This window comes from Phyllosticta capitalensis (assembly GCF_038381095.1).
Source record: "Phyllosticta capitalensis strain CBS 128856 chromosome Unknown BKA78scaffold_4, whole genome shotgun sequence".
Taxonomy (NCBI): domain Eukaryota; kingdom Fungi; phylum Ascomycota; class Dothideomycetes; order Botryosphaeriales; family Phyllostictaceae; genus Phyllosticta; species Phyllosticta capitalensis.
The window spans coordinates 2,908,680-2,931,859 of NW_027117442.1; the positions used below are offsets into that span (position 1 = coordinate 2,908,680).

The window sequence follows — 23,180 nt, forward strand, 5'->3', positions numbered from 1 at the left end:
TGTACCGGTACTGATGATTCGCATGAATCCGCCCAAATTTCGACTTTGAACCAGAGTTCGATGAGGAGTCATCGCACGGCGACGACCCAGACCAAACGCGCACTTTCCGGTTGAATGATTTGGACTTTGCCTGGTCGCGACTCCTTTGTTGTTTCTTCTTTGGGAATGGTCGGGGAGAAGTCGATTGTTGGGGTTGCGCCTACCCATTTTCCAATGATCGCTGGACACACCTGAGAGAGTATAAGAGCCCACCACGCCCTCGTCTTGAAGTCATCAGTTCACTCACAGTCCACACACTCCATTCTCGACATCTCATCTCACACAAGCTCTCCACCACCATCTCATTTCAAACCAAAACCTCATCTCCCACCAAGACATCTTCTCACATCAAGATGTCTTCTCCCAACAACCAACGCGCCGCCGCCGCCGCCGAGAAGCCCTTCATCTCGGAGAAGTGGGCTACAAAGCTGGTCAAAGATGGATTGCTGTTGACACCAGTCGACAACGAGCGACATATCTCAAAGTATGTCCTAAAGGAGGGGAGCTGGGGAAGCCCTTTCTAGTACCCCCTTAACCTTATTATTAAGAAAGCCGCCTGGCTTGAATACAACCATCCCACAGAAGAGTGGATCACCATCCCTGACACCCTGGGCCCGGTGGTATACGAGTTCCTGGGCTTTACTAGGTTGGCGGCCCTGTTCCTATGGATGGGCTTTCTTAAAAGGAAGGCTGAACTGGACGCGGCCTATAAAAATAGCCAGGAGTGGATCTACATTCCGCCCATCCTTAAATTCACTATTGACTTTGTCCGGCGCATCTCCAGGCCCCTCCAATTCTGCTAGGACGAGGTGGAGGACAACTGGTGGCTTAACGTGTTGGGTATTGTCCTCGAGTTTGCCGCCATCCTTCTTAACCTAGAGCTCAAGGATAAGAGGGACTACCATACACTGGACGAGCTAGTTGTGGACATCCTGTTCGCGCGCTGGCACACCTTGGAGTCCCTTGATGACTGCGCCCGGGAGAGGGAGGCGTATCTTTGGGCCTGTAGGTAGTAGTGGGACAAAGAACTACAGCTGCAACAATAACGGGAAGATTGGGAGCGCCAGGAACGTCGTGCTATTTAGCTCGCGGCCCAGAGAAAGGCGGATAGCGTTGTAGACTGGAGCGCAGTCCACGCGGAGGAGGAAGAAGACGACTTCACAAGGCTGTGGTAAAAGGCTGTTTCTTTTTCATCCTGGAGGAGTACCTGGGGCATTCATATTGCTACTGCAGGCACCGAAGCAGTGCGCTTGCCGCCTGGTCTTATGGGTTTTTGTTCAGTTTGTGGGATTTTTCTGTCTGTTTGGGAATTGTGGTTTAGTTTTCATCGTGCTTCCTTTTTTTCTGTTACGGAATCTGGTTGGTGTTGGAGTTTTTCATCTCGCAAACAATACAAATGCGTCTTTTGAAAAAATGACTTGAACGTTTCATGCAAGAAAGGGATGAGGAGATGTCGTCAGTTAAAATTCAACAAGGTCATCTATTTAGTGCCTTAGATCGCGGCGATAAGATAAGATTCTGCTCATCGCAAAGCTCCCCGCAAGACTTCATGCACTTCCTCCACAGCACACCAAATCTACGCCTGCACTCGTCTCCGTCGACCTTCGACCTGCCTGCGCAGCCTATCCCAGTAACCAGGGCACCCACCAACCACCCACCCCCAACGCCTACGCGCAACACAGCGAGCCGACCTCTCACCAACCCCGCCGTCCTCCCCACCGACCCTCCCCAAAACCGCGACCATGGGATCCGTCGTCCTGCCGCACTTGCGCAGCGGCTGGCATGTCGACCAGGCCATCATGAGCGAGGAGGAGCGGCTGGTCGTCATCCGCTTCGGGCGCGACCACGACCCGGACTGCATGCGCCAGGACGAGATTCTCTACAAGATTGCCGACCGCGTCAAGAGCTTTGCCGTCATATACTGTAAGTGGTAGCTTTGCTAGGCTGAGTTGTTGCGCAACGCGTTTTGCAGCTGCGTGTGTTGGGTTCTTTTTGGAGGCTGTATGCTGACTTGACATTGCGCGCAGTGTGCGATTTGGACGAGGTCCCCGATTTCAACCAGATGTACGGTGAGTGCCTCAAGCACCCGTCTTTGGGCTCCTCTTCCCTCTCGGAGCTTCAAGAACCCCGGCTGACCGAACATCTCTCCTCTTCAGAGCTCTACGACCCGATGACCATCATGTTCTTCTACCGCAACAAGCACATGATGTGCGACTTTGGCACGGGAAACAACAACAAGCTGAATTGGGTGCTGGAGGACAAGCAGGAGCTGATTGACATTATCGAGACGATTTACCGGGGCGCGAAGAAGGGCCGTGGTTTGGTCGTCAGCCCCAAGGACTACTCGACGAGGTATCGCTACTAGAGTTGCTGGGATGGCAAGCGCTGCCGGTGCTGTCGCCGGTGGTTGGTGGGCAGGGAGTATGCGGAGGCTTGGCATGGCAGCAGTGATATCATGGGCATAATGGCATACTGGTGGAGCTTTTGGTGTTGGGAGTTTTGGCATTTGCTTTTGGGACGGGATGATGCCGGCGCGTAGCATTTGGAGGCTGTTGCCACGGCACTCCCGCATTGGGTCACAGCTACTCAAGTCGACATTCAAAAAGGGCAGACCGCTATCCGCAGTGGCGAGTTGATGTCTTTGGACGCCGAACAAGGCAATCTGCACGGGTTGAGATATTGATAATTGCCTTCCAAACGGCTCCGATGACCAGGCTGTGGGCTTGCTTGTAGCGAGTCTTGCTCGGATTCCTGGAATTCTGTTGATCTTGTCGCGTAAATCGGTCATGAACGGATGCGTGGTAGCAGGAACCCCAAAATCTTGGGATTGCGGCCATGTTCGATAAGGCGTGCGCGGCGCTCGTCATTCCCAAACTCCCAACTCCTACACAGGATTTTGCGCAAGCAGCCCGAATTGTTGGGTATTGTGAGTTCATTCGTTTCTTCGATCGCTACCGCGCAGTAGTAGTCTTCCGTCCCACTATGAACCCCTGGCGACCGAAAATGCACATAATCGCCTGTTTTGAATTCCCACGAGAACCGATGAAAGGAGCCCCCCAGCTTGGATCGACGTTTACATGACAACACCGGAGTTGGAGGCGATACGCTGTACGACTGGTTAGGGCTTTTGGTATGGCGACGGGTTTGCGGGCGAAGACTTACGGGCCACAGCTCAGCAGCCTCCTTGCCGACGGGGCCGGTGATGGCCGAACCCTTCATGTCACCCTTGGGGTTGACAATCTGCGCAAAAGTCCATCAGTTTACGATCTTCCAAATCCCGCCTTTGCGTTGTATTTGCATTTCCCAAGCCCTTGTTGAATCCCGATTGTACGTACCACACCAGCGTTGTCCTCGAAGTAGAGGTAGATGCCGTCGCCCCTCCTCCAGGGCTTGCTCTGGCGGACGATGACGGCGGGCATGACCTTCTTCCTGAGCTCAGGCTTGCCCTTCTTGACGGTGGCCATGACCATGTCGCCGACACCACCGGCCGGCAGACGGTTGAGGCGCGCACCGAAGCCCTTGACGGAGATGATGTACAGGTTCCTGGCACCGGAGTTGTCGCAGCAGTTCATGACGGCTCCGCTATTCCACAGTCAGCCCATCCATCCACTTTCTACGTTGGGTTTGTTTGCGCGCTGGTTCTGTTCGGTCGTTCGGGCTTTCGGTGCTCATTTTCGACGCGGGGTGCTTGCGAGGTGAACGTACACAGGGAGACCGAGGGTCATCTTCAGCTTGTTGCCGGTGGGGCGACTGCAAAAAGGTCAGCATCTCATCCCCAATGCCATTCTCGCGCCGTTGAGTCGGGCGATTCGCGCATTTGCGAGCTCGGGCGGCCTCGAGGGCTCATTTCGGGGCGGTGAAAACGTACGGACGGGAAGCCATTGTGTCGGTTTACGGGGATGTAACGGTCGGTGGGGGAGGAGGGTGGTGCGTCGTCGCGGGTATTGTCGTCGTCGGCGGCTCCAGGCGTATATCGAAAAGTTGGGTGCGAAGAGCTCGCTCGGCGTCTCGCTTATTCTGATTTTCCGTGGCGCTAACCGCTTTGGGTGTGGGGTGTTGAGCGAGGAACATCAAACTCTCCCTCGCCAACTTTTACCCTTTACACACGTGCAGTCGTTTATTGCAGGCCCTTTTCTCACGTTGTCGCTAATCTCCCGTCTGCATCTCATATTCATAGCTCTTGGGCTCAACGAAAGGACCGAATGTCGCGAGCCTACACAGCGCGAAGCAAACACCTGACAAGCAACACGACGGACGACAAACTACCTATTTCCCTCAGTCTACCTCTTCTACAGTCGGCCATCTGTCTCAAACTCAGCTCGATGACGCCTTGTCTCCCGGAGAGTCAATCTTCCTCAGCATGTCTCTGTTGCAGCCCTTGATATCCTGGATGCCTGCCAAGCCCATGCTTTGATCCAAGTCTGCTAGAAGTCCTTGCATCACAGTTTTGGCTCCAACTTTGCCAGCAATTCCTAGGCCATACACCCACGGCCTTCCAATGCAGACGCCCTTGGCTCCCAGCGAAAGGGCCTTGAGAACATCTACAGCTGTCCTGGCGCCGCTGTCAAAAAGCACTGTCAACTTGTCGCCGACCGCGTCGACAATCTCCGGAAGCATCGTTAGCGACCCAATGGCTCCATCGAGTTGTCTTCCGCCATGGTTCGAGACGATGATTCCATCAACCCCAATCTCCGCTGCCTTGATAGCATCCGCCGGATGTTGGATTCCTTTGAGGACGATTGGGCCATCCCAATGCTTCTTCAGCAATTCGACCTGCTCCCAGGTGTGCGCGGCTCCTGAGAACGCAGTCGCAGCCCATTCTCTACTGGCCGTCACTATGTCCTCTTCGACTTCTTTTCCGTGTTTCTCTTTGAACTTGCGCCGAAATACGGGATCAGAAAGGCCGACCTGATTCCCAACACCATTGACAAACGGAATGTAGCCATTGTCCAGATCCCACGGCCTCCAAGCAAGCGTCCAGGTGTCAAGAGTCACGACCAGCACAGAAAAGCCGTTTTCCCTTGCTCGTTGCAGTAGCGAGATGGTGATATCGTCGTCTTGCGGCCAGTAGAGTTGGAACCACCTTTTGCCCTGGCCGCTGGTTTTGGCTACTTCCTCGATTGTTGAGCTTGCTGCTGTACTCATGATGTATGGAACACCGAGCTCTGCGGCAATCTCTGCGACGCCCGTCTCTTTATCATCATGGAAGATGGACTGCACCCCGACCGGAGCGAAGAGAAGTGGCGAGTCATATTGCTCTCCAAAAATCGTGACGCGCATGTCACGGTGTGTCGTTGGGACGAGCATCCGGGGGACGAGCTACAAAATTACCAATCGTCAGCCGTTCGACCCGAAGCTGTGTCGAATGAGAAACCAACCTTCCACGATCTGAACGCAGCCCGATTGGCGTCCATTGTCGCGCGCTCCCCCGCTCCACCGCCAACATAGGCATACGCCCGCGCGCTCAAGACCTCCTTTGCCTGGGCTTCCAGCTTGTTTGGGTCAGTCGTCACGTCGGCGAATTGGCTTTGAAACATGCCCTTGGCATATATTTCGTTTTGGAATTGGCCATATCTGCGCGGTGGCGGGTCAGATGTCTCGGGAACTGTTCTGGAAGCCATTGTCCACTCAAGGAAAACGAATTGACTTGCTGAAAGGCAAAGGCCGCTGATACGCTGAGACTAGACGACGGAGGAGGGACGCAGATTTCAATTGCTCCAAGCCGTCCCTCCTCGGGATTCGGCACTTGGCTTCGATATCGCAATAATGCGCGTATCAAGTTTCGTCTGCCGTGATGCGTGGACGAATCGGAACATATGACGTATTGCGGGGAAGATCGGCATCTGCAGGAAGCTCGCCGACTTCGCTCTCACATGCGCCCACCACTCGACACGCTCAAATCCACGTCAATCATTGATTGTAAAAATTCCAATTTATTTACAGTCAAAAGGCTCTTCTACGAACAAACCAAACAGTCCACCCAAAAACAGCGCCAAGCAACTCCTCGCTCAAAATCCCCGCCTTTCAAGAAATCTGTTCACGACACGTCGTTGTTCACGTACGCCATCAAGGCTGGCTCAGTCAAGTACTTGGGGAAGTAAGCCAAGATCCTGAGACCAGAAAGGAGAATGGTCGCAGACGTCAGAACGGCATCCGTCAACGTCAGACCGGGAGCAACGTATGGAGCGCAGACAGTGTCGAGGTCGAGCCTCTTTGTCTGGCCCGGACCGCCATTCGTCAAGGCGTCCTGAATCAATGCGAACGTGATGGGATTGTACAGCATGCCCGCGTGGCCGTAGAAGCTGCCGGCAAGCTGTCCCGGGCAGACCAGTTGCGCCTCGTTGTTGGTGACGCCGACATGGCGAATGTCAAACCTGTAAGCCGACGCGCCGGAGCCCGACTGTGGCTGGACAATCTCGTCGAGGAGACCGCTGTAAAATGTGGTCGTGGGCACCCAGGCGGAGGCCTGATCTTTGGCGAGCAAGGCCTTGACCCAGTCAGATGTGTATTCTTGCTGCAGGACCGACGGGTCGCAGGGGCCGAGGCCGCTCGCGCCGCCAAAGTTGAGGCAGAGAAGGTTGGCCATGAGGGTGCCGTGGAAGTCTGGGGACACGGGGAAGAAATTGGACACGACGTCGCGCGTCGAGGGCCAGAACGTCAAGGCCCACTGCGCATTCGGACCACCCTGAGAGTAGGTGATGACGCTGACGTTGCGGTTCGTGATGCCGGCAATGTAGTTGATAGCGTACGCGACGTACTCAGAGTTGATCTGCGCGTCGGGGATCGAGGCCTTGGGGATGTTGATCCAGACGGGATCCGCGTAGTCGACGCCCGTCAGCAGCTTGATCAGGTTGTTCTGGAAGGCCTCGTAGCCGTAGACGCCGGTGCCCGATACGAAGATGACCGGCTGCTTCTGTCCGTACGTGAAGCCCTCGGGGAACTGGATGATTTGGCGGAGCTCCTGCTCGCTCAGCAAGTACGGCGCATCCTTGACGCCTTTCTGCGGGTACACGGGTTGGGCGGGCTCCTTGGGGTTGTCGTTGATGACTGAGTTGGGGCCAGACGTGGGATCAACAATGGTCGACAAGCTGGTCAGATCGAGGGCTGGGACAATGCCGGCCAGGATCTGGTCTGAGAGCGCAGAGTAAAAGTTGGAGGGGGTGGTGCCCCAAATGGACTTGAGAGACGACTGGAGTGCCGTCTCGTTTTGAGGAGCCGCACCGGGAGCGGCGGAGACCAACAGGTTCAAAATGGCAGATGTGCTGGTGGCTTTGCTGATTTGCTTTGACAGACTGTCAACGCCTGCAATGCTCGTAAGCGTCTTGACCAGGCCTCTCTTCTCGACAGCTTCCTCATCTTCGGTCGCCCCCATCAAAGAATCCGTGTTCGCAAGAGAGTCAATGCCGCCCAAACCTTCAGGTGTGGTGAGGAGTCCGTCGGTTGGCAAAAGTCCCGACTTCAAAAGATCTCTAGTCAAGACGTTGAGGTTTGGGATTCCATCAGTCAAAGAGTTGGTGTCAGCAACCGAGTGGAGGTCAGGGGTTGGGACAAGTCCTTCGCCTTTGCTCGGCAGCAGTCCGCTGGGCAGGAGACCCCTCGTGAGGATGTTGAGGTTCGGAGTGTCTCCCAGAGCGTCGGTATCGACCACCGAGTGCAGGTCCGGGGTGGGAACGAGGCCGTCGCCTTGAGTCGGCACCAGCCCAGCGGGAAGAAGACCTCTCTTGAAGCTGTTGGAGAGCTGGGTGACGCCAGGGATCGCACCATTGTCAAGGCCATCGACGGGCGCGAGGGTGCCAGGAGCGGCGACAAGACTGTCCAGGGCTGGCAGAAGACCCTTCTTGACAACGTTGAAGCCTTTGGTGATGCCTCCAAGGGTCACGTCGTTTCCAAAGGAATCGACGCTCTTGGTCAAGTCAGGGGAGGCTCCGGTCAAGGCGTCTGTGTTGGCCAGTCCTTCGGTGCTCGTCAGCCCATCCGTACCCGCCGAAGAGTCGACATTCGTCAGTTCCGGAGAAGAGGTGAGTCCATTGGTCGGAAGAATTCCAGACGGCAGCAGGCCCTTCTTGACGACATTGAAGCCTTTGGTGATTCCGCCCAATGTAACGGTGTTGCCCAAAGAATCGACGCCCTTGGTCAGGTCCGGGGTAGCTCCAGTCAAGGCGTCCGTATTCATCAGTCCGTCTGTGCCTTCAGACGAACCAACACTCGTCAAATCCGGGGAAGAGGTAAGTCCATCGGTGGGCAGGATGCTAGAAGGCAAGAGACCCCTCTTGAAGCTGTTGAGGGCGGAGGTGACTCCAGGAATAGCATCAGTCTCGGAAGAGCCAGTCAGACCACCGGGAGCGGCCACGAGGTTATCCAACACGGGCAGGAAACCTTTCTTGACGACATTGAACCCCTTCGTGATTCCGCCCAGGGTGACAGTGTTTCCCAGAGAATCAACGCCCTTGGTGAGATCAGGCGTTCCTCCGGTCAAGGCGTCGGTATTCGTCAGTCCATCAGTGCTCGTCAAGCCATCCGTGTTGGTCAGTCCATCAGTGCCCGTCAAGCCATCCGTGTTGGTAAGTCCATCAGTGCTCATCAGACCGTCTGTAGAGGTCGGCGGGAGACCAGAGGGAAGAAGACCCTTCTTGACGATGCTGAGGCCGTCGGTGGCCCCGGTCAGTGAGTCGGTGTTAGCCAGACCGTCTGTGTTGGCCAAACCATCGACAGACGACAGGTCGGGCGTTGAGACAAGGCTGCCGGTGGGCAGGCTCGGCAAAAGACCCTTCTTGACAATGTTGAGCCCCTCAGTAGCCCCGGTGAGAGAATCCGTGTTTGCGAGTCCGTCGGTGTTTGCCAGTCCGTCAGTGTTGGCCAGTCCGTCAGTGTTGGCCAACCCATCAATAGCCGTCATGTCAGGGGTCGCGACCAATCCGTCTGTAGGGAGAGAAGGCAGAAGGCCCTTCTTGACGATATTGAGGCCATCGGTGGCTCCGGTGAGAGAATCCGTGTTTGTCAACCCATCGGTGTTGGTCAATCCATCGACAGCCGCCAAATCGGGAGTGGAAACGAGCCCATTGGTGGGCAAGGTAGGGAGAAGACCTTTCTTCACAATGTTGAGGCCATCGGTGGTTCCGGTCAAGGCATCAGTGTTCGCCAGCGAGTCAACGCCAGTCAAGTCAGGGGTCGCGACAAGCCCATCTGTAGGCAAGGAGGGGAGTAGTGCAGGAGCAGCATGGGCGGAGTGAAGAAGCAAAGAGCTAACAGACAAAACAGCACCGAGAGAACGCATCGTGGTCAGAATCGCTATGCAAGTCGCTTGCTGGAGACGGGGGAAGAATCCTGCGAGGACCGCGAATCTCTTTATCGAACATCCTCCACCACACACAAATTGCCGTCGCCTCTCGCACGAAGAAGCATTGACGTTGAAACTTGTGGTAAGTGACTTCCACCGTGTGATCTGGCATCTAGTCCACGTTGGCGTCGCCGCATCGTGTATCCAGGACTGGCCTCGACCATCCGTGTTGCTAGGCAGCTGCGCCTCAAAAGTCGAGTAGTCTTGTCAAAATTTCATTCTAGGAGACAAGCGGCGGCGGGGCCCGCCATGGCCGTTTGACGTCCACAGACGACCCCGCGAACTGGATTGTGGAGGTGTTGTAGTGCTGACGGTTAACGTACCACAACAACACCGGTGCGTGGGAGTTTGCGCCACAGCTACCACATCGCGTCCAGCCCTTTTCCCCTTTCATTTTCACCCGCCATTCTCTCCTGTTTGTTTCGCATGATTTGAGTACATTTTTTTCTGCGCGGTCTTCAAGCTACTGCGACGATGTTCAACTACCGTCTATCGTGAACGCTTTCCGCACCTTGCATACGACTTTGACGACCGGTTCAACGTTAGAATTGGAATCGCCTTTGATCGTCTGCTGTAAAATTGTGCCCTTTTGAGCTCAAGTTGGTTTCTACGGAGACGGCAGTAGACTGAATCGGTCATGATCTGACGAGACTTGGAGGAGTTGCGATGCTCTGCTCTCTTTTGTCCACGTCTTCACATGAGCACCAGATCAATTTTTTGCGAATGCATCATTCAAAGTCAGTACTAAAATTATCACAAGTCACAGTGCAACTCCTCTCCAGTGCAAACGACAAATGATTTTCGGTTGACCGATCAAATTGCGCCAACGCCAGCATCTTGCACTTCTATTTACATGTTGAAAATCAAAAGTCGTCTACGCGTCCATCTCTTCGCACCAAATCTTAGATGCTGCCGTTGCTGCCATTTACACCAAACCTCTTCTTGATCTCGGCCTGCACGGCGGCGGTAACCTCCTTCGTCTTCGCATTTCCACCAAGATCCTTGGTCACGACTCCGGCGGCGCAGACATTCTCGACGGCCACCAGCAGCTTCTCGCTCGCTTCCTTCTCTCCGATCCACGCAAGCATCTCGGCAGCAGTCCAGAAAGTTCCGACGGGGTTGGCAACACCTTTGCCGGTAATGTCGAATGCGGAACCATGGATGGGCTCAAACATGGAGGGGTACTCTCTGCTGGGGTCCAAGTTGGAGGTGGGCGCGATGCCAATTGAACCGGCAAGAGCAGCTGCCAGGTCAGACAAGATGTCAGCGTGCTGATGGAAATGTCAGTACGCAATTATGTACGGGAGAGCATTGACGAAGACTTACCAAGTTTGTGGCAACAATCGTGTCCAAAGAAGCAGGGTCGAGCACCATCCTAGTCGTCATGGCGTCCACAAGCATCTTGTCGAGCTTGACGTCCGGGAACTCCTTTGCAACGCCCAAGATAACCTCGTCCCACAAAACCATTCCGTGGCGCTGCGCGTTGCTCTTGGTCACATAGGTAAGGTGCTTCCGGGGCCGGCTCTGCGCAGTCTGGAAAGCAAAACGCGCAAGGCGCTCGACGCCATGGCGCGTGAAAATGGCGACTTCGGTGGCAGTCTCCCAGGGCCTGCCGCGGTGCGAGCGGCCTCCTTGGCCGGCGTACTCGCCCTCGCTGTTCTCGCGGATGATGACCCAGTCCAGGTCGCCGGTGCTGCAGTTGCGCAGCGGAGATTGGGTGCCACGGAAGACCTTTGTCGGTCTGACGTTGGCGTATTGCTGGAAGGTCTGGCAGATGGCCAGGCGGAGTCCCCATAAAGAGATGTGGTCCGGTACATCTAAGAGAAATCAACAAATTACATCTTTGAGATTTGGGCATTTTTGGCAGCTTACCAGGTGCTCCAACTGAACCAAAGAGAATGGCATCAAACTTGCGCAGCTCATCCAGTCCACCCTCAGGAATATACTGGCCAGTCTTCTTATACCGCTCAGAGCTCCAGTCAAAGTTGGTAAAGTCGAACTTGAATGTCTGCAGAGTCTCGGAAAGTGTTTGCAAGACCTCGATACCAGCCTGCACGACCTCAGGGCCGATGCCGTCCGCAGGAATGGAGGCAATCTTGTAGGTCTTGGGAGTCGACATGATGAAGGGATTTGAATAGCGTGGATTGAATTGGTCCCCAGACGATGTGGGGGGTCGACTACTTTATATGTCGACAGCTTCTCGCCGCCATCGGAGTACGCTTCCCGGACTACTCCAGTCCTCAGACAATATGACGCAGCCAATCTGCTCTGTTGTATGGCAATCGCGCATCTGGGGTGAGCAGTTCAGCCTGAACAAGGTACCGAAGTGGACTAGAGCGCATCAGCGAGCAGCATGGTGCGGTAGAAAGATGAGCCGACCAATCACATCGTTCCGTCGCTTCCCCAGGTTGATCATTCTGCCGTTCTATGCCAACGACATCAGTCGTACGTCCTACTCGCCGTCCGCACCTTTTCTTCGTCGTGAGAAGACTTGTTGGCAATCTACGGACTATTATATGCGACCTCCTGTCAATGAGTCAGCAACCTAACTCTTGTTGGTCCAAGCTGTGTTCAGTCCCATCAACCTAATGGTACCTATCAACTCCTGAACCACACACCACTCTCTGGAGGACCAAGAAACTTGATCGCACATTTCGAGAGCAATGAAGATGGTCTACTGATGGCTGTCGGGATGGCTAAGTTCCCGACGCATCCCCGATTATAGTCAAGTGCGGAGAGGCTCGCCCGACACGACTAACGGGCCGCTTTCTGAGTTAAGAGGCGGAAAGAAGCCGGACTTGCCGACGCGACAAGCCGCGCTCCTCAAGCAGTAATAACAGACCGTGCATCCTTGGAGCTTGAGGCACAGCAACCGACAAAAGCGGGGCATCCTTCGAGAACAAAACCGCTGGGCTTACCTCCAACATGACCGTGATAGAACTCCTCCGAGACACCTCGGAATCTGCAAGAGCTTGGATTTGAGATCACAAAATGGCTGCTACACCAGATATCGTCCTCGTGCCAGGCGCTTGGCAACCGTCCGACTGCTTCGACCCCCTCAGAGCGCTCCTGAAAGAGAGAGGATACGAGACTCATGCTGTTGACCACCCGTCCGTGGGGGCGGAACCGCCCACGGGGACTTTGCAGGGCGATGCAGCCTCGCTGAGAAGCCTTCTCTCCAAGCTGATTGAAGAGGAAGAGAAGGAGGTAGTTCTGCTGCTGCACTCTTACGGCGGTGTGGTTGGATCTTGCGCCAGCGAGGGCCTAGGGCTGAAGCAGCGGAGAGCAGCTGGCAAGAAGGGCGGAATCGTGGTCATCATTTACCAGGCTGCCTTTGCCATCCCCAAGGGCAAGAGCCTCATGGACATGCTCCCTGGCGGAGAGCCCCTGGACTGGATGCGGAATGAGGTGTGTACAATACCTCGACTGTTGTCTTATTTTGCGCTGCGACTCACTCACAGCTCAGGATGGCCGCGTCTTCGTCGACATTTCGCCCTCGGTCACCCTGCCCGAGCTTTCGCCCATCGAGCAGCAAAAGTGGCATGCGCGCCTCACTCACACGTCAGCCGGCGTCTTTATTGGCAAGAACACGAACGAACCTTGGCTCGAGATTCCGACCGCGTACTTCGTCTGCGAGAGCGACACGGTCCTCCTCCCTCCTATCCAGGAAGCCATGGCTGCCTCGTTGGGAGATGTCTCGATCAAGCGCAATCCCGGTGCTCACAGTGCATTCCTCAGCTACACTGAACTCAATGCCCAGCACATTGAAGAAGCCCTCAGGGAGGCTCGAGAGAAGCTTCAAAGCTAGTAGTGGATGACGTTGGCATGACTTCTGGGATACCCAAATTTTAACAGTCGCTATTCATCTTTGTCTGTTTTGCCTGTGAGAATCTGTTTTATGTCCAACAAGACTGCTTTATTAATGCTTCATCGGCCGCATAGTTCACCAACACATCCACTTGCAACAATGATGCTACCAAAAGCCATCCTCAGACTCCAGAAAACATTCAACATTACATTCATATCTACTTCAGTCCGCAAAACGCTATGCAAGGCTCAAATCCCGTCCAAATTACAACAGAGCAATGCCCGTGAAAGTGCAGTTGTCATCAATCAGTAGCCTCGTCCGACCAGTTCCATCCAAGTTCACTCTGTACAGGCTTCCACCAAGGTCCGACACGTAAACATGGCCATTCTTGTCATCAATCCTCAAGCCAATCGTCTCGTTGAACTTCCTGGCCACAATCTGGTGCTTGAAGCGTGCCTCGGTGGGTCCGTCGAAAGGCACAGCGGTGCCAGCACCGTCGATGCGGATGCGGTTGAGCGAGTTGCCAAAGGGCAGCTCGCCGCGGTCGGTCCAGTAGAGCGAGCTACTTTCGGCGTGGAATTCGAGGTCGATGGGCTCCGGCAGACCGTCCAGGACGACCTTGACATCGGACCTGGAGGCGGGCGACTGGCCAGGGGGCTTGACGATGTCGGCGCAGAAGATGCGGCCCGTGTTGCTCTTTGGCAGGCCCTTTTGCGTCCAGAAAAACTTGCCGATTTGCGGGACCACCGTGATGCCGACGCACCAGCGGCTGAGGTCGTTCCTCTGTGCGGCGTCGTTGCTGTCGCCGTTTTGGATCAGCGTCTCGAGGTCGGAGCCGTCAAAGTTGCAGCGCATGACGCGCAAGCCTTCGCGGTCGCTGAAGTACAGCTTTTGCGACGCGTGCTCGATGACCAGCTGCTTGGGCGTGTTGATCGCACCGCCCGAGACCAGAGTGCGGCGGTCGCTGCCGTCAAGGTTGGCCGAGTAGATGGCGCCGTCAGGGGCGCCGGGCATGCCCATGCAAGTCCAGAAGATGCGGTTGTGGGTGGTGGAAACGTCGACACCGTCGGGGAGCATTTCATTTTCAAACAGGGTCCGCAGGATCTTGCCGTCAGCGGAGACTTCGAGCACCCTGCCTTGGGCAAAGGTGGTTACTGGGCCTGAAAAGCCCATATCGAGAGCAATCAGCTTGGCAGGGGCAGGAGGGGGTTGAAGAGGGGCTGTGATGTCCGTGAGACCGCCCTTGGAGCCAGGTTTCCTTCCAAGCTTGCCCTGTTCAAGGTAGTACTTGCGGAGGAAATCAACAGGAACTGAAGGAAGACCGCGCTCCTTGATATAGTGCTCCTCGATCAAGGTGACAGTGTCAAGACCAACCACTGCAGGTCGTCAGTCGGCGTTTTTAGATGATTGAGAGAGGACGTCTTACCGTCCATCATTTTGCAAGGCTCGCTCCTGGGATCGAGGATGTTTTGTTTCCACATTGCATCCAGCTCATCGGGGACAGAAACGCCTTCGGCCAGGATCGTCAGGATCTCGCGTTTGATGGCCGCCCACAGGCGGTTGAAGATGAATCCGGTGGACTCCTTGCGAGCCACATATGGACTGGCGCCAGTCTCCTTGAAGCGCTCGACGAGGAAGGGAAAGATTTCGGGAGCAGTGAACCCGCAAGTCATGAGCTCGACGGGCATCATTCCAGGAGGCATGAAGTAATGAGTGTTGAGCACGCGACGCTTGGTGACATCGCTGATTTTGCCAACCAATTCAGCGGACTTGTAAGAAGACGAGTTGGTGGCCAAGATGCAATCTTGAGGAGCGAGAGCCTCAAGCTCAGCAAACGTCACTATCTTGAGCTGTTTGCTCTCCGGGACACACTCGAATGCCAACCAAGCATTTTGGAGAGCGGATGGAAGATCCTCATGGCCGAAAGCCTTTCCAGGTTTCCTGCCTGAGAGTTTGACATATGTCGGGAGATTCTCGTCAATGTATTGCAGTGCCGCGATGCGCTGTTGTTCACTCGGCTCTCTAATGTTTACAGTGTATCCAGCAGCCACCCAGCAAGAAGCTGTAGATACGTCAGAGAGCGCATGGAAAGAGTAAGGATTTGCCCACCTATGCGACGACCGAGGACACCGCCTCCAATGACGGCAATGGGTCGTGTCTGGTATTCATGAGGAGCATTCCATGATTCGGACATGATGACTTGTATTGAATAATGTCAGAAAGAGTGAAAAAAAGGGGCGGAGAAAAATGTGCTGGGATCCCAGGTCGGTGAAGCACCGCTTCGGTGCTTTATACGAAGAGGCCGAACAAATAGAAACCCGATGGAAGAGTACTGACTTTGGGATGTTGGTCACGGTGTCGACTATCGAAGAGCTAACACTTCAACAAAGGAGGATCTTTCGGATCCGCTCTCCGGCTCGCCTCGGCGACGCCGAGGTTGTACTCCCTTTGCTGATTGATCAGTCATGCCACTTTTTTTTCATCGGGGAGACGGCGTCTTCCTCGAATTCAGGCTGGAGGACGGTGGAGTGCGCAAGTCAAGTTCGGGCCGACATGGACGTTGATTGGTTGGTGTTCAGAAAACCCCTTTCTCGGATTGTCAGAGCTCCCGGAAAGGTTCTGAGCCGACATCTAAGACACAGAATTCAAGCTGATGACTACTGTGGAGTTTGAGAGCGGACCGTGACAAGAGTTGCACTTTTGGCGACATGCTTTCGTGTTACAATGGGCTGAAAACGGCAGTTTTTGAGCTTCATCCTTCGAAGTGAGTATGCGAGAATTGGGCGCCTGATTAGTGATGAATTGATTGACCGTAAGTTTGCATTTTCGGAGAATGTTCCGAGCGTTATCGATGACAGACGCAAGGCGATTAGCTGTATCTTTCGTCCGTAGCGCTGTAACGTTGGCAAGAGCCGTCGTTGTGGCGGGCATGCGATTGTGATTGCTCCAAGTCGCTCCTGCATCTGCAGGAACTCGAGTACTCCGCATTGGCTCGAGGGATTCTTTGATATCGACAGAGTTTGTCATGGAGGAAAGGAGTAGAGAGCCAGATTTGAAGATTTGTCTGCTCAATTATGATTCCCCCGCTGCAGTCTGGTGTCGTCATGTTTTGTCGAGCTCGATCAATGTCGTCGAGTGACCCCGATGGTTGGAAGGAAGAAGTCATGAGAAGGGAAAGAGCGTTCTTGACGGGCAGTGCCCTGGTATCCTCTGGCTCCTCTCCTCCTCAACCACGTCTTGTCAACAGACACCATCTTCTCATCCAAAGTCTTACTTCCATCCGCTGGCTCTAAACCGGGCTGTCCATTCATTCAAATCACTTGATCATGTTTTCCGCAGGTCCACTCAGTCTATTTCTACTGCTCCTCTTAACCAACGCCCTCTTCTCACACGCGCAGAATCAAGGGAATGCAGGCACAATCGAAAGCCAATCAGGTTCGAAAACCCCATTCCGACGCAGAGCTAGATTGGAGATGGTTCGTGTCTCGATCAGCCTGCTGACGTTCCCCAGACCGGAACCTCGAGGCGGATGAATCGGATGAATCACCGTCGGACATCTTTGCAACATTCATGGCTCAGGGTAGCGGCGAGAGGGTGGAGCCTGAGTATGTGGACATGCCTCTCGACCACTTTTCGAACCGCTCGAACGCCACTTTTCGAAACCGGTTCTGGGTCCACGAATCGAGTTACATTGGACAAGGTCACCCGGTCTTCATCTACGATGTAGGCGAAACCGGAGCGTCGGGTAGTGCATATATGAAGTTGAAGTTCAAGGATGACTTCTTCAGGAGACTGGTCGATGGCTTTGGAGGGTGAGGATGCCCCCGGTCTTTTCTGTCGTGGTTGAGAAGCTGACGACGAGAAGAATTGGTGTTGTTTGGGAACATCGCTACTATGGGAGCTCAAACCCAAGTGAAAAGTTTTCAAGCAACCCACTGGAAGGTTACAAGTACTTGACGATTGAGCAAGCGCTGAAAGACGTGGAATACTTCGCGACGCACTTCTCCCGTCGCAAATTTCCAAATTCTGATCTCACTCCGGCATCGACGCCTTGGGTCTTTGTAGGAGGCTCCTATCCCGGAATGCGCGCGGCCTGGGTGCGGCAGTTTTTCCCCCATATCATATTCGCCTCCTACGCCTCATCGGCCCCCGTTCAGATAAATCTGAACAGTTCAGCCTACGCTGATCAAATCTATGACGGGATGAATGCGTACGGCTTCGGAAACTGTTCCAGAGACCTTCATTCGGCGGTCGTTGAGATTGACAAGCTCCTGGAGAAAGAACCCTCATCCAGTAAGCTCAAAAGACAGTTCCTGGGTCGCAATGGCGAAAAGTTTTCCGACTGGGATTTCGTTGACGCTGTCAACAACGTGACCAACAAATTCAAAAACTATGGGATGGAGGGAGGGTTACGTGAGTTCTGCGACTGGATTGAAACAGACCACAAGAAAGGCACACTCGCTGGGGCTGAAGGATGGGCCCCGACTCGTGGACCAGAGTTCGTCATCAAGCAGTGGGCCACTTGGGCTAAGCGGACAGGAATCCAAGCCAGAGTTCAACTCTCTTCCGCCGAATCATCCTCCGAATGGATGGACGCTTATACATGGCAAGTTTGCACTCAAGTTACGGGGTTTATGACTGTCGAGATCGGACCAAAACAGCTGTACAGCAGCCATTTACCGGAGCGTTATCGAAGACAATGCGCGGAAGTGGCTAGTGCCAATGTGTCGCCCGATGAAATGAATCGACGACTTGGTGGATGGAATATCCGACCCAGCAACACCTTCTGGACAGCCGGGCAATTCGACCCTTGGACTCCTTGGACTCCGTTCAGCAAAGACCCCTCTGCGCCTCATCCGAATGTGACACAAAAGATTCCGGCTTGCAATGTGCCAACTCAGCAAGGGGAAATCTTTGGCCGGCTCTTGCAAAACGCGCAGCATGGCGACGACCTTGGCAGTGAACACCCGCAAGCAGTTGCGACGCAGCAGCTCTTTATGGATGCTCTACGACAGTGGCTCAAGTGCTTCCGACCGAAGAGACACTCTTCTCCGATGCCATTCGGCGACTAGCCATGAGAAGAGCAAGTTTCCCCAGCAGTGGTGCGTACTGCAGGTACAAGAGAAAGTTGTTGGCTGTATGAGGCGATAGGAGCTGTGGCGTTGGTTTTCTTGTGTCCTAGAAATTCTTTTGTTTGCTGCAGACAGTATTCGAAGCAATGAGAACATTCATACCTATTGGAAATCAGTCCTCGACGTTGTGGCAAAGACGAAGTGAGGCTGTTGTTGTGGCAAGACCGCGGCAAGACTGCAAAGAGAAAAATGGGGGCGGAGCGGAGAAGACAGCGGAAACCTTGGCGCGTCGGCGTTTGTCAGCACAGACCGCATCTACGCCGGCATGGCCAAGGTAGGTTCAGCACTTTACAATCCACCTTCACCACTTTCACTTCCCGCGTTACCTCTTCTTCCTGACCAGTAACTATGGCGAACTACCTCGCATCAATCTTCGGTACCGAGCAAGACAAGTAAGTGAGCTCCAGCAGCTGCGATCCCGCGAGATTGAAGCTGCCGCGCAAATCCCAGTCAGCTAACGCCTCCGCAGGGTCAACTGCTCATTCTACTACAAAATCGGAGCATGCCGCCACGGTGACCGATGCTCGCGCAAGCACGTCAAGCCGTCGTACTCGCAGACGATCCTCCTGCCCAACCTCTACCAGAACCCGGCCTTCGACCCCAAGAACAAGATGAACGCCAGCCAGCTGCAGAACCACTTTGACGCGTTCTACGAGGACTTTTGGTGCGAGATGTGCAAGTACGGCGAGCTGGAGGAGGTTGTCGTGTGTGACAATAACAATGACCGTGAGTATCCTTCTCGTATGGTCAGAGGAGGAAGAGAGTGGGAGCATACAGCAAGCTAATACGCGCGGCAAACAGACCTCATTGGCAACGTATACGCGCGGTTCAAGTACGAAGACTCGGCCCAGAAGGCGTGCGACGAGCTCAACTCGCGCTGGTACGCGGCACGACCCATCTACTGCGAGCTGTCTCCCGTGACGGACTTCCGCGAAGCGTGCTGCAGGCTCAACAGCGGCGAGGGCTGCGTGCGCGGCGGCTTCTGCAACTTCATCCATCGCAAAATGCCGTCCCCCGAGCTCGAGCGCGACCTCATGCTGTCCACTAAGAAGTGGCTGAAGTTGAGGGGACGCGATGAGCGCAGCGTCACGCGTAGTCCCAGCCCGGAACCGACGAGGAGGAGGTATTGAGATGGCGTGGTGGCACACTTTTGAGTGAAGACATGGGTTCTTCTTCTGTTGGCACGATACGGGAGGCTGCGGGACAAGCGCTAGGTTTCTGGTTTTGGCGCGAGGCAAGTGGCTCGGCCTGCATCGTCGAGGGGCAGCTCCATCGGCAAAATCAAAGCTGGCCCGATGCCCATACATTCCCCTACGCCAAAGCTCGACGACGCCGCGCCAATCCTACTGGTGATTTTCCATCGAGGATCAATCGTCACACAGGCGAGCTCCCCTCAGTTTTTCCAAGGCATGCTCAGGCGTTTTTGGCGAATTTGGTGGATCAAAAAGCGAGCGGATGGATGGTTGGAGGGATGAGAGCGGATTCAAGCAGATATCCAAAGTTTTTGTTTCCTTTGGCTGGCTTTCTTTGGGTGATGATAGAGAGAGACACGAGAAGTTGAAAAAGCGATGAACGCCCAACCCCAAAGGACTATCTTTCGTCTGGTATGTGATCTGAGCGACGGATACTCAATCCTTCTCTTCTCCTGGACTCCGTTGTGTTATCTTGCAAGCTTGAGAAGCAATTCTGCTTGGTCTTGTTCTCGTAATGATTTGGCACACGTTTTGTCTTTCTCTCCACTTAATGCTTTTGCCTATGTGTAGCTGACCCTTCGTCGACCAGCAGACCTGCGAACGCCTCTGGAAGAACCCAATTGCCAATCAGGTATCGCTCTTGTTCACAATATGTGCACCTCTTCAGTCTTGGCCGTCAGGTGGCCTCGCTGAATCATCCCGACCCCTATCCGCCTGTATGCATCCCGACGCCGTGAGTCCCTCCCGCATGATTCCACAACCAAGATGCACTCACAATCCACCGCCATCCACTTCTTCTTTGGCCGTGCTACAACGACTGCTCGCACTGTCAGGATATCGAGCATGCACGCCATGTCAACGATTTCAAGATCGTATTGTATCCATCCAATCTTTCTCCTGTCGTGAAGGTTGTCTTGGATGCACCATCGTTGTCTTCCCGGACTAAAGTGGCATTCGTGAAACTGCCACACGTCTGCAATTAAGGCGCGCTTGTCGTTCAAGTCGAACCTTAGGCTATAGTCAGGGGCGACATATATCTCTCCGTACACAGTAGATCTGTTTGACTCTGTGCTGGTCTTTGACAATTCTTCGGGCTCGTCGATCTCGTCGGAATTGAACTTCCCGAACTTGATCTTGCCGGCATATGCCATCCATGACCATGACGGTACGCGCTCTGAATGAGGATAGTTGATCTGCACAAGTTCCTCTCCATTTGGCCGTTGCCAGAGAAGGTTTCTGTGGAGGTAGAGATCAAAAATTCCAAATCGTTGGCGGCCCAGATATTTAATATTTGACAGGTGTTTCAACAAACCAGCCATGGCATACTTCCTGTCCGTAGCTTTACTCAGACCACATCCAGTGAAACGTTCGATGAAGGGCTCCAGAAAAGCTAGGGTATGTGAGTACCCATATCTCTCCAGACTTTTGGGAAAGGCGAGTTCAAAGTATTTGGGGCCGCCAGGATTGCTAAGGGAGATGCTTCAGTAGGCATACAGGGCAAATGTGCTGAGCGCTTACCATTTCAAAAGACTCGAGTCCTCAAATCTGATCCCGGCTTCGCATTCAAAGTACACGTGTCTCTTGCCGAAGTGAATGGTTCTTCGCGACAAGACCCTTTCCTGCATTACCCAACCGCGGCTGTTCAGTCGCGACTCATCCACGTCCTTCTCGAAAACATTAATAGCATCTTGTTCAACGCGTTCGGCGACATATACACGCCTGCCTTCCTTGTTCAGGGTCGAAATCATGATTTTGGGACCGTGTTTCGTCCGAGTCGATCCCAGAAAGCCATCTGTGGCGCTCTCCGCCGCCGTTGCTGCGATTGTGCAGGAGGAGTTGCCGTATATTTCTCCCATGGTGGGCAATTCTCGTTTCATGTCCTCCTCATCATTCTGGATGATGCAAATCGCGTCGACCCAAAGATATATCAATCCTAGATTGCGTGCGACTGTGATGGCATCCTGAATGGTTTGAGGCAGCTCTCGCATGCTGAAATTCCCCATGACGGAGCGCGAACGCACATTGCTTTTCGTAGTCTGATATTCGAACGGACCTTCGCCCCAGCAGTAGGATAGGGTGGCATATTCATCTGAGACGAAACTGTCGGTTTCGAGGGCTATCAGGTCGCCGAAAATTCCGACGCAAAGAAGTCGGCTCGGTCGGAAAGAGGAACTGCTTGAGCCACATGGCTGCGACTGATGCCCAGAAGCTTCGCAGTGCACGAGTTGGTCGTGGAAGGGGATGAAATTCTCTATGGTTTGAGGTAGCTTGAACATGCCGTGGTTTGCTTCTCCGTGCGCCGTTTCATTCGTCACCTCTACGACTAAATTTCCTTATATGTTACTGGAACAGCCTCCAAGATGAAGGTAGATGTCTCTGGGTGTACTAACATAGGGCCAATCGACTTTCTCCACTATCTTTCCTCGTAATCCTGGAACGATGCGAGATGACTTCGACATTGTCACCATTGAAAGCTGAACAAATCAGACCACAGAATTGACAATTTGCTGGTGCAAGGTCTCTAGTCGACAATTGTCTTTTCGATTGGGCCCACAGTAGAAGTCCGCATCTCTCGCACGGACCCCTGGCGTCTTTCTCGGGAAAGAATGGCAGAGCTTCACGCATGAAACTGCGGAATGTACGTGTATCAAACTCGAGACGTTTCCAAGAATTCTTTGGGGGATGGAACGGAAATAACTGATCATTAAACGTCAGCTATGGGGACCGAGGACGATTGTGAGACCAAAGACGCCCGAATCGACGTACCCCCTGCCTCTTGATCTTCTCTGCTTTCATTCTGTCCGCTTCTCTCCATTCGGAGGCATTTGACTGCTGTTGGGATATATTATCAGTATTGGGTCAATTTTGGCCAGCGGGCCGCTGCACTGATGGTGCAGTGTCTGACTTCGTATACGCTATTCAACTTACAGCAGACGCCGCAATCGAAATAGGGCCCCCAAAGTAGTGGTAATGAGTGTAACTGGCTAAACGTCTCGCGAAATGGTGTCGGTCGGGTATACGAGTAGTCTCTTTGATAAATTCGTCTGCCTTGTCGGCTGATTGTAGAAGAAACATTGCTCTTAGTAATATTGAGACTAGTTCTTGACAGGAGCTGACTGCTCGTGTTGAAATCAGTTGTTGCAGCGTAGTGAAAGGCAATTTCAATTTGCAAGGCAGGCTCCCCATACACCATATATTGGGGTAGTGAGAAATCCTGTTGCTTTTCACAGTAGTAAGTAACACGACATGTGGATGCCTATTGATCAGTAACGTTGTGCAATGCTTAATAAAGCAGAAGGAGCCTTATGACTGGTTAGCACCACCAACGCCATTCGAGCTGGTTTTGCACTGAGACGTTTTCCACTGAGATCTTGCCACAAAAATACCAACGAATGGGCCTGGTGTTTCGTCGATTAAATTGAGTTCTTCTTTGTTTTTTCAAACAGAACAGCCACAAGTGAGGTGGCTGCAGTCTAGAATTCGCAGTGAGTAACAAATTGGGACACAGTACCAAGGCTGGATTGCAGCCTTGTACAATGGCGACCACAACAATGGAGTTTGCGTTGATTCGCGGTCTGCTGGATACAGCCTTGGGGGCGGCGGGCGTTACATTTCGGGGTCCCTCCTCCGGGCTGACTTCCTCTTGAAAACGGCTCTTGCGAAGAACCCCA

At 53.8% G+C, this 23,180-nt stretch overlaps 11 protein-coding genes across 11 annotated transcripts; 5 read left to right on the plus strand and 6 right to left on the minus strand.

The window, feature by feature from the left end:
• Window positions 1-301: 301 nt before the first annotated feature.
• Window positions 302-842, plus strand: BKA78DRAFT_379374 (uncharacterized protein; the record flags this gene model as incomplete). Its single annotated transcript, XM_066892938.1, has 2 exons — window positions 302-523; window positions 758-842. Coding segments are annotated over 2 exons (255 nt in total), but the record flags the coding sequence as incomplete, so codon positions are not given.
• A 939-nt stretch (window positions 843-1,781) lies between these two features.
• BKA78DRAFT_249529 (mitosis protein DIM1-domain-containing protein) lies at window positions 1,782-2,404 on the plus strand (the record flags this gene model as incomplete). The annotated part of the gene is made up of 3 exons (XM_066884484.1): window positions 1,782-1,962; window positions 2,067-2,108; window positions 2,196-2,404. The coding sequence occupies 3 exons, from the start codon at window positions 1,782-1,784 to the stop codon at window positions 2,402-2,404; spliced, it is 432 nt and encodes a 143-aa protein (XP_066745989.1).
• A 708-nt stretch (window positions 2,405-3,112) lies between these two features.
• Window positions 3,113-3,921, minus strand: BKA78DRAFT_352378 (60S ribosomal protein uL14; the record flags this gene model as incomplete). The annotated part of the gene is made up of 5 exons (XM_066891342.1): window positions 3,113-3,145; window positions 3,202-3,279; window positions 3,375-3,621; window positions 3,745-3,789; window positions 3,908-3,921. The coding sequence occupies 5 exons, from the start codon at window positions 3,919-3,921 to the stop codon at window positions 3,113-3,115; spliced, it is 417 nt and encodes a 138-aa protein (XP_066745990.1).
• A 432-nt stretch (window positions 3,922-4,353) lies between these two features.
• Window positions 4,354-5,660, minus strand: BKA78DRAFT_249474 (oxidoreductase; the record flags this gene model as incomplete). The annotated part of the gene is made up of 2 exons (XM_066884476.1): window positions 4,354-5,358; window positions 5,418-5,660. 2 exons carry the CDS (start codon window positions 5,658-5,660, stop codon window positions 4,354-4,356), a joined length of 1,248 nt encoding a protein of 415 aa, XP_066745991.1.
• A 416-nt stretch (window positions 5,661-6,076) lies between these two features.
• Window positions 6,077-7,595, minus strand: BKA78DRAFT_281835 (uncharacterized protein; the record flags this gene model as incomplete). Its single annotated transcript, XM_066885638.1, has 1 exon — window positions 6,077-7,595. The coding sequence occupies exon 1, from the start codon at window positions 7,409-7,411 to the stop codon at window positions 6,077-6,079; it is 1,335 nt and encodes a 444-aa protein (XP_066745992.1). The 5' UTR covers window positions 7,412-7,595.
• Window positions 7,596-10,183: 2,588 nt separating this feature from the next.
• On the minus strand, window positions 10,184-11,512 carry BKA78DRAFT_281837 (uncharacterized protein). Its single transcript, XM_066885639.1, has 3 exons — window positions 11,249-11,512; window positions 10,703-11,193; window positions 10,184-10,647 (listed from the first exon to the last, which is right to left on the minus strand). The coding sequence occupies exons 1-3, from the start codon at window positions 11,493-11,495 to the stop codon at window positions 10,279-10,281; spliced, it is 1,107 nt and encodes a 368-aa protein (XP_066745993.1). The 5' UTR covers window positions 11,496-11,512; the 3' UTR covers window positions 10,184-10,278.
• An 817-nt stretch (window positions 11,513-12,329) lies between these two features.
• Window positions 12,330-13,201, plus strand: BKA78DRAFT_379380 (Alpha/beta hydrolase fold-1). The gene is made up of 2 exons (XM_066892939.1): window positions 12,330-12,784; window positions 12,843-13,201. Exons 1-2 carry the CDS (start codon window positions 12,368-12,370, stop codon window positions 13,182-13,184), a joined length of 759 nt encoding a protein of 252 aa, XP_066745994.1. The 5' UTR covers window positions 12,330-12,367; the 3' UTR covers window positions 13,185-13,201.
• A 247-nt stretch (window positions 13,202-13,448) lies between these two features.
• Window positions 13,449-15,378, minus strand: BKA78DRAFT_250147 (uncharacterized protein; the record flags this gene model as incomplete). Its single annotated transcript, XM_066884540.1, has 3 exons — window positions 13,449-14,560; window positions 14,611-15,246; window positions 15,294-15,378. The coding sequence occupies 3 exons, from the start codon at window positions 15,376-15,378 to the stop codon at window positions 13,449-13,451; spliced, it is 1,833 nt and encodes a 610-aa protein (XP_066745995.1).
• A 1,376-nt stretch (window positions 15,379-16,754) lies between these two features.
• Window positions 16,755-18,256, plus strand: BKA78DRAFT_249870 (serine carboxypeptidase S28-domain-containing protein; the record flags this gene model as incomplete). The annotated part of the gene is made up of 2 exons (XM_066884510.1): window positions 16,755-16,996; window positions 17,050-18,256. The coding sequence occupies 2 exons, from the start codon at window positions 16,755-16,757 to the stop codon at window positions 18,254-18,256; spliced, it is 1,449 nt and encodes a 482-aa protein (XP_066745996.1).
• A 408-nt stretch (window positions 18,257-18,664) lies between these two features.
• On the plus strand, window positions 18,665-19,437 carry BKA78DRAFT_240219 (uncharacterized protein; the record flags this gene model as incomplete). The annotated part of the gene is made up of 3 exons (XM_066883904.1): window positions 18,665-18,708; window positions 18,786-19,042; window positions 19,118-19,437. Coding segments are annotated over 3 exons (621 nt in total), but the record flags the coding sequence as incomplete, so codon positions are not given.
• Window positions 19,438-20,153: 716 nt separating this feature from the next.
• On the minus strand, window positions 20,154-22,584 carry BKA78DRAFT_295132 (heterokaryon incompatibility protein-domain-containing protein; the record flags this gene model as incomplete). Its single annotated transcript, XM_066886442.1, has 6 exons — window positions 20,154-20,976; window positions 21,028-21,832; window positions 21,900-21,983; window positions 22,092-22,224; window positions 22,276-22,341; window positions 22,438-22,584. The coding sequence occupies 6 exons, from the start codon at window positions 22,582-22,584 to the stop codon at window positions 20,154-20,156; spliced, it is 2,058 nt and encodes a 685-aa protein (XP_066745998.1).
• Between the last annotated feature and the right edge of the window lie 596 nt (window positions 22,585-23,180).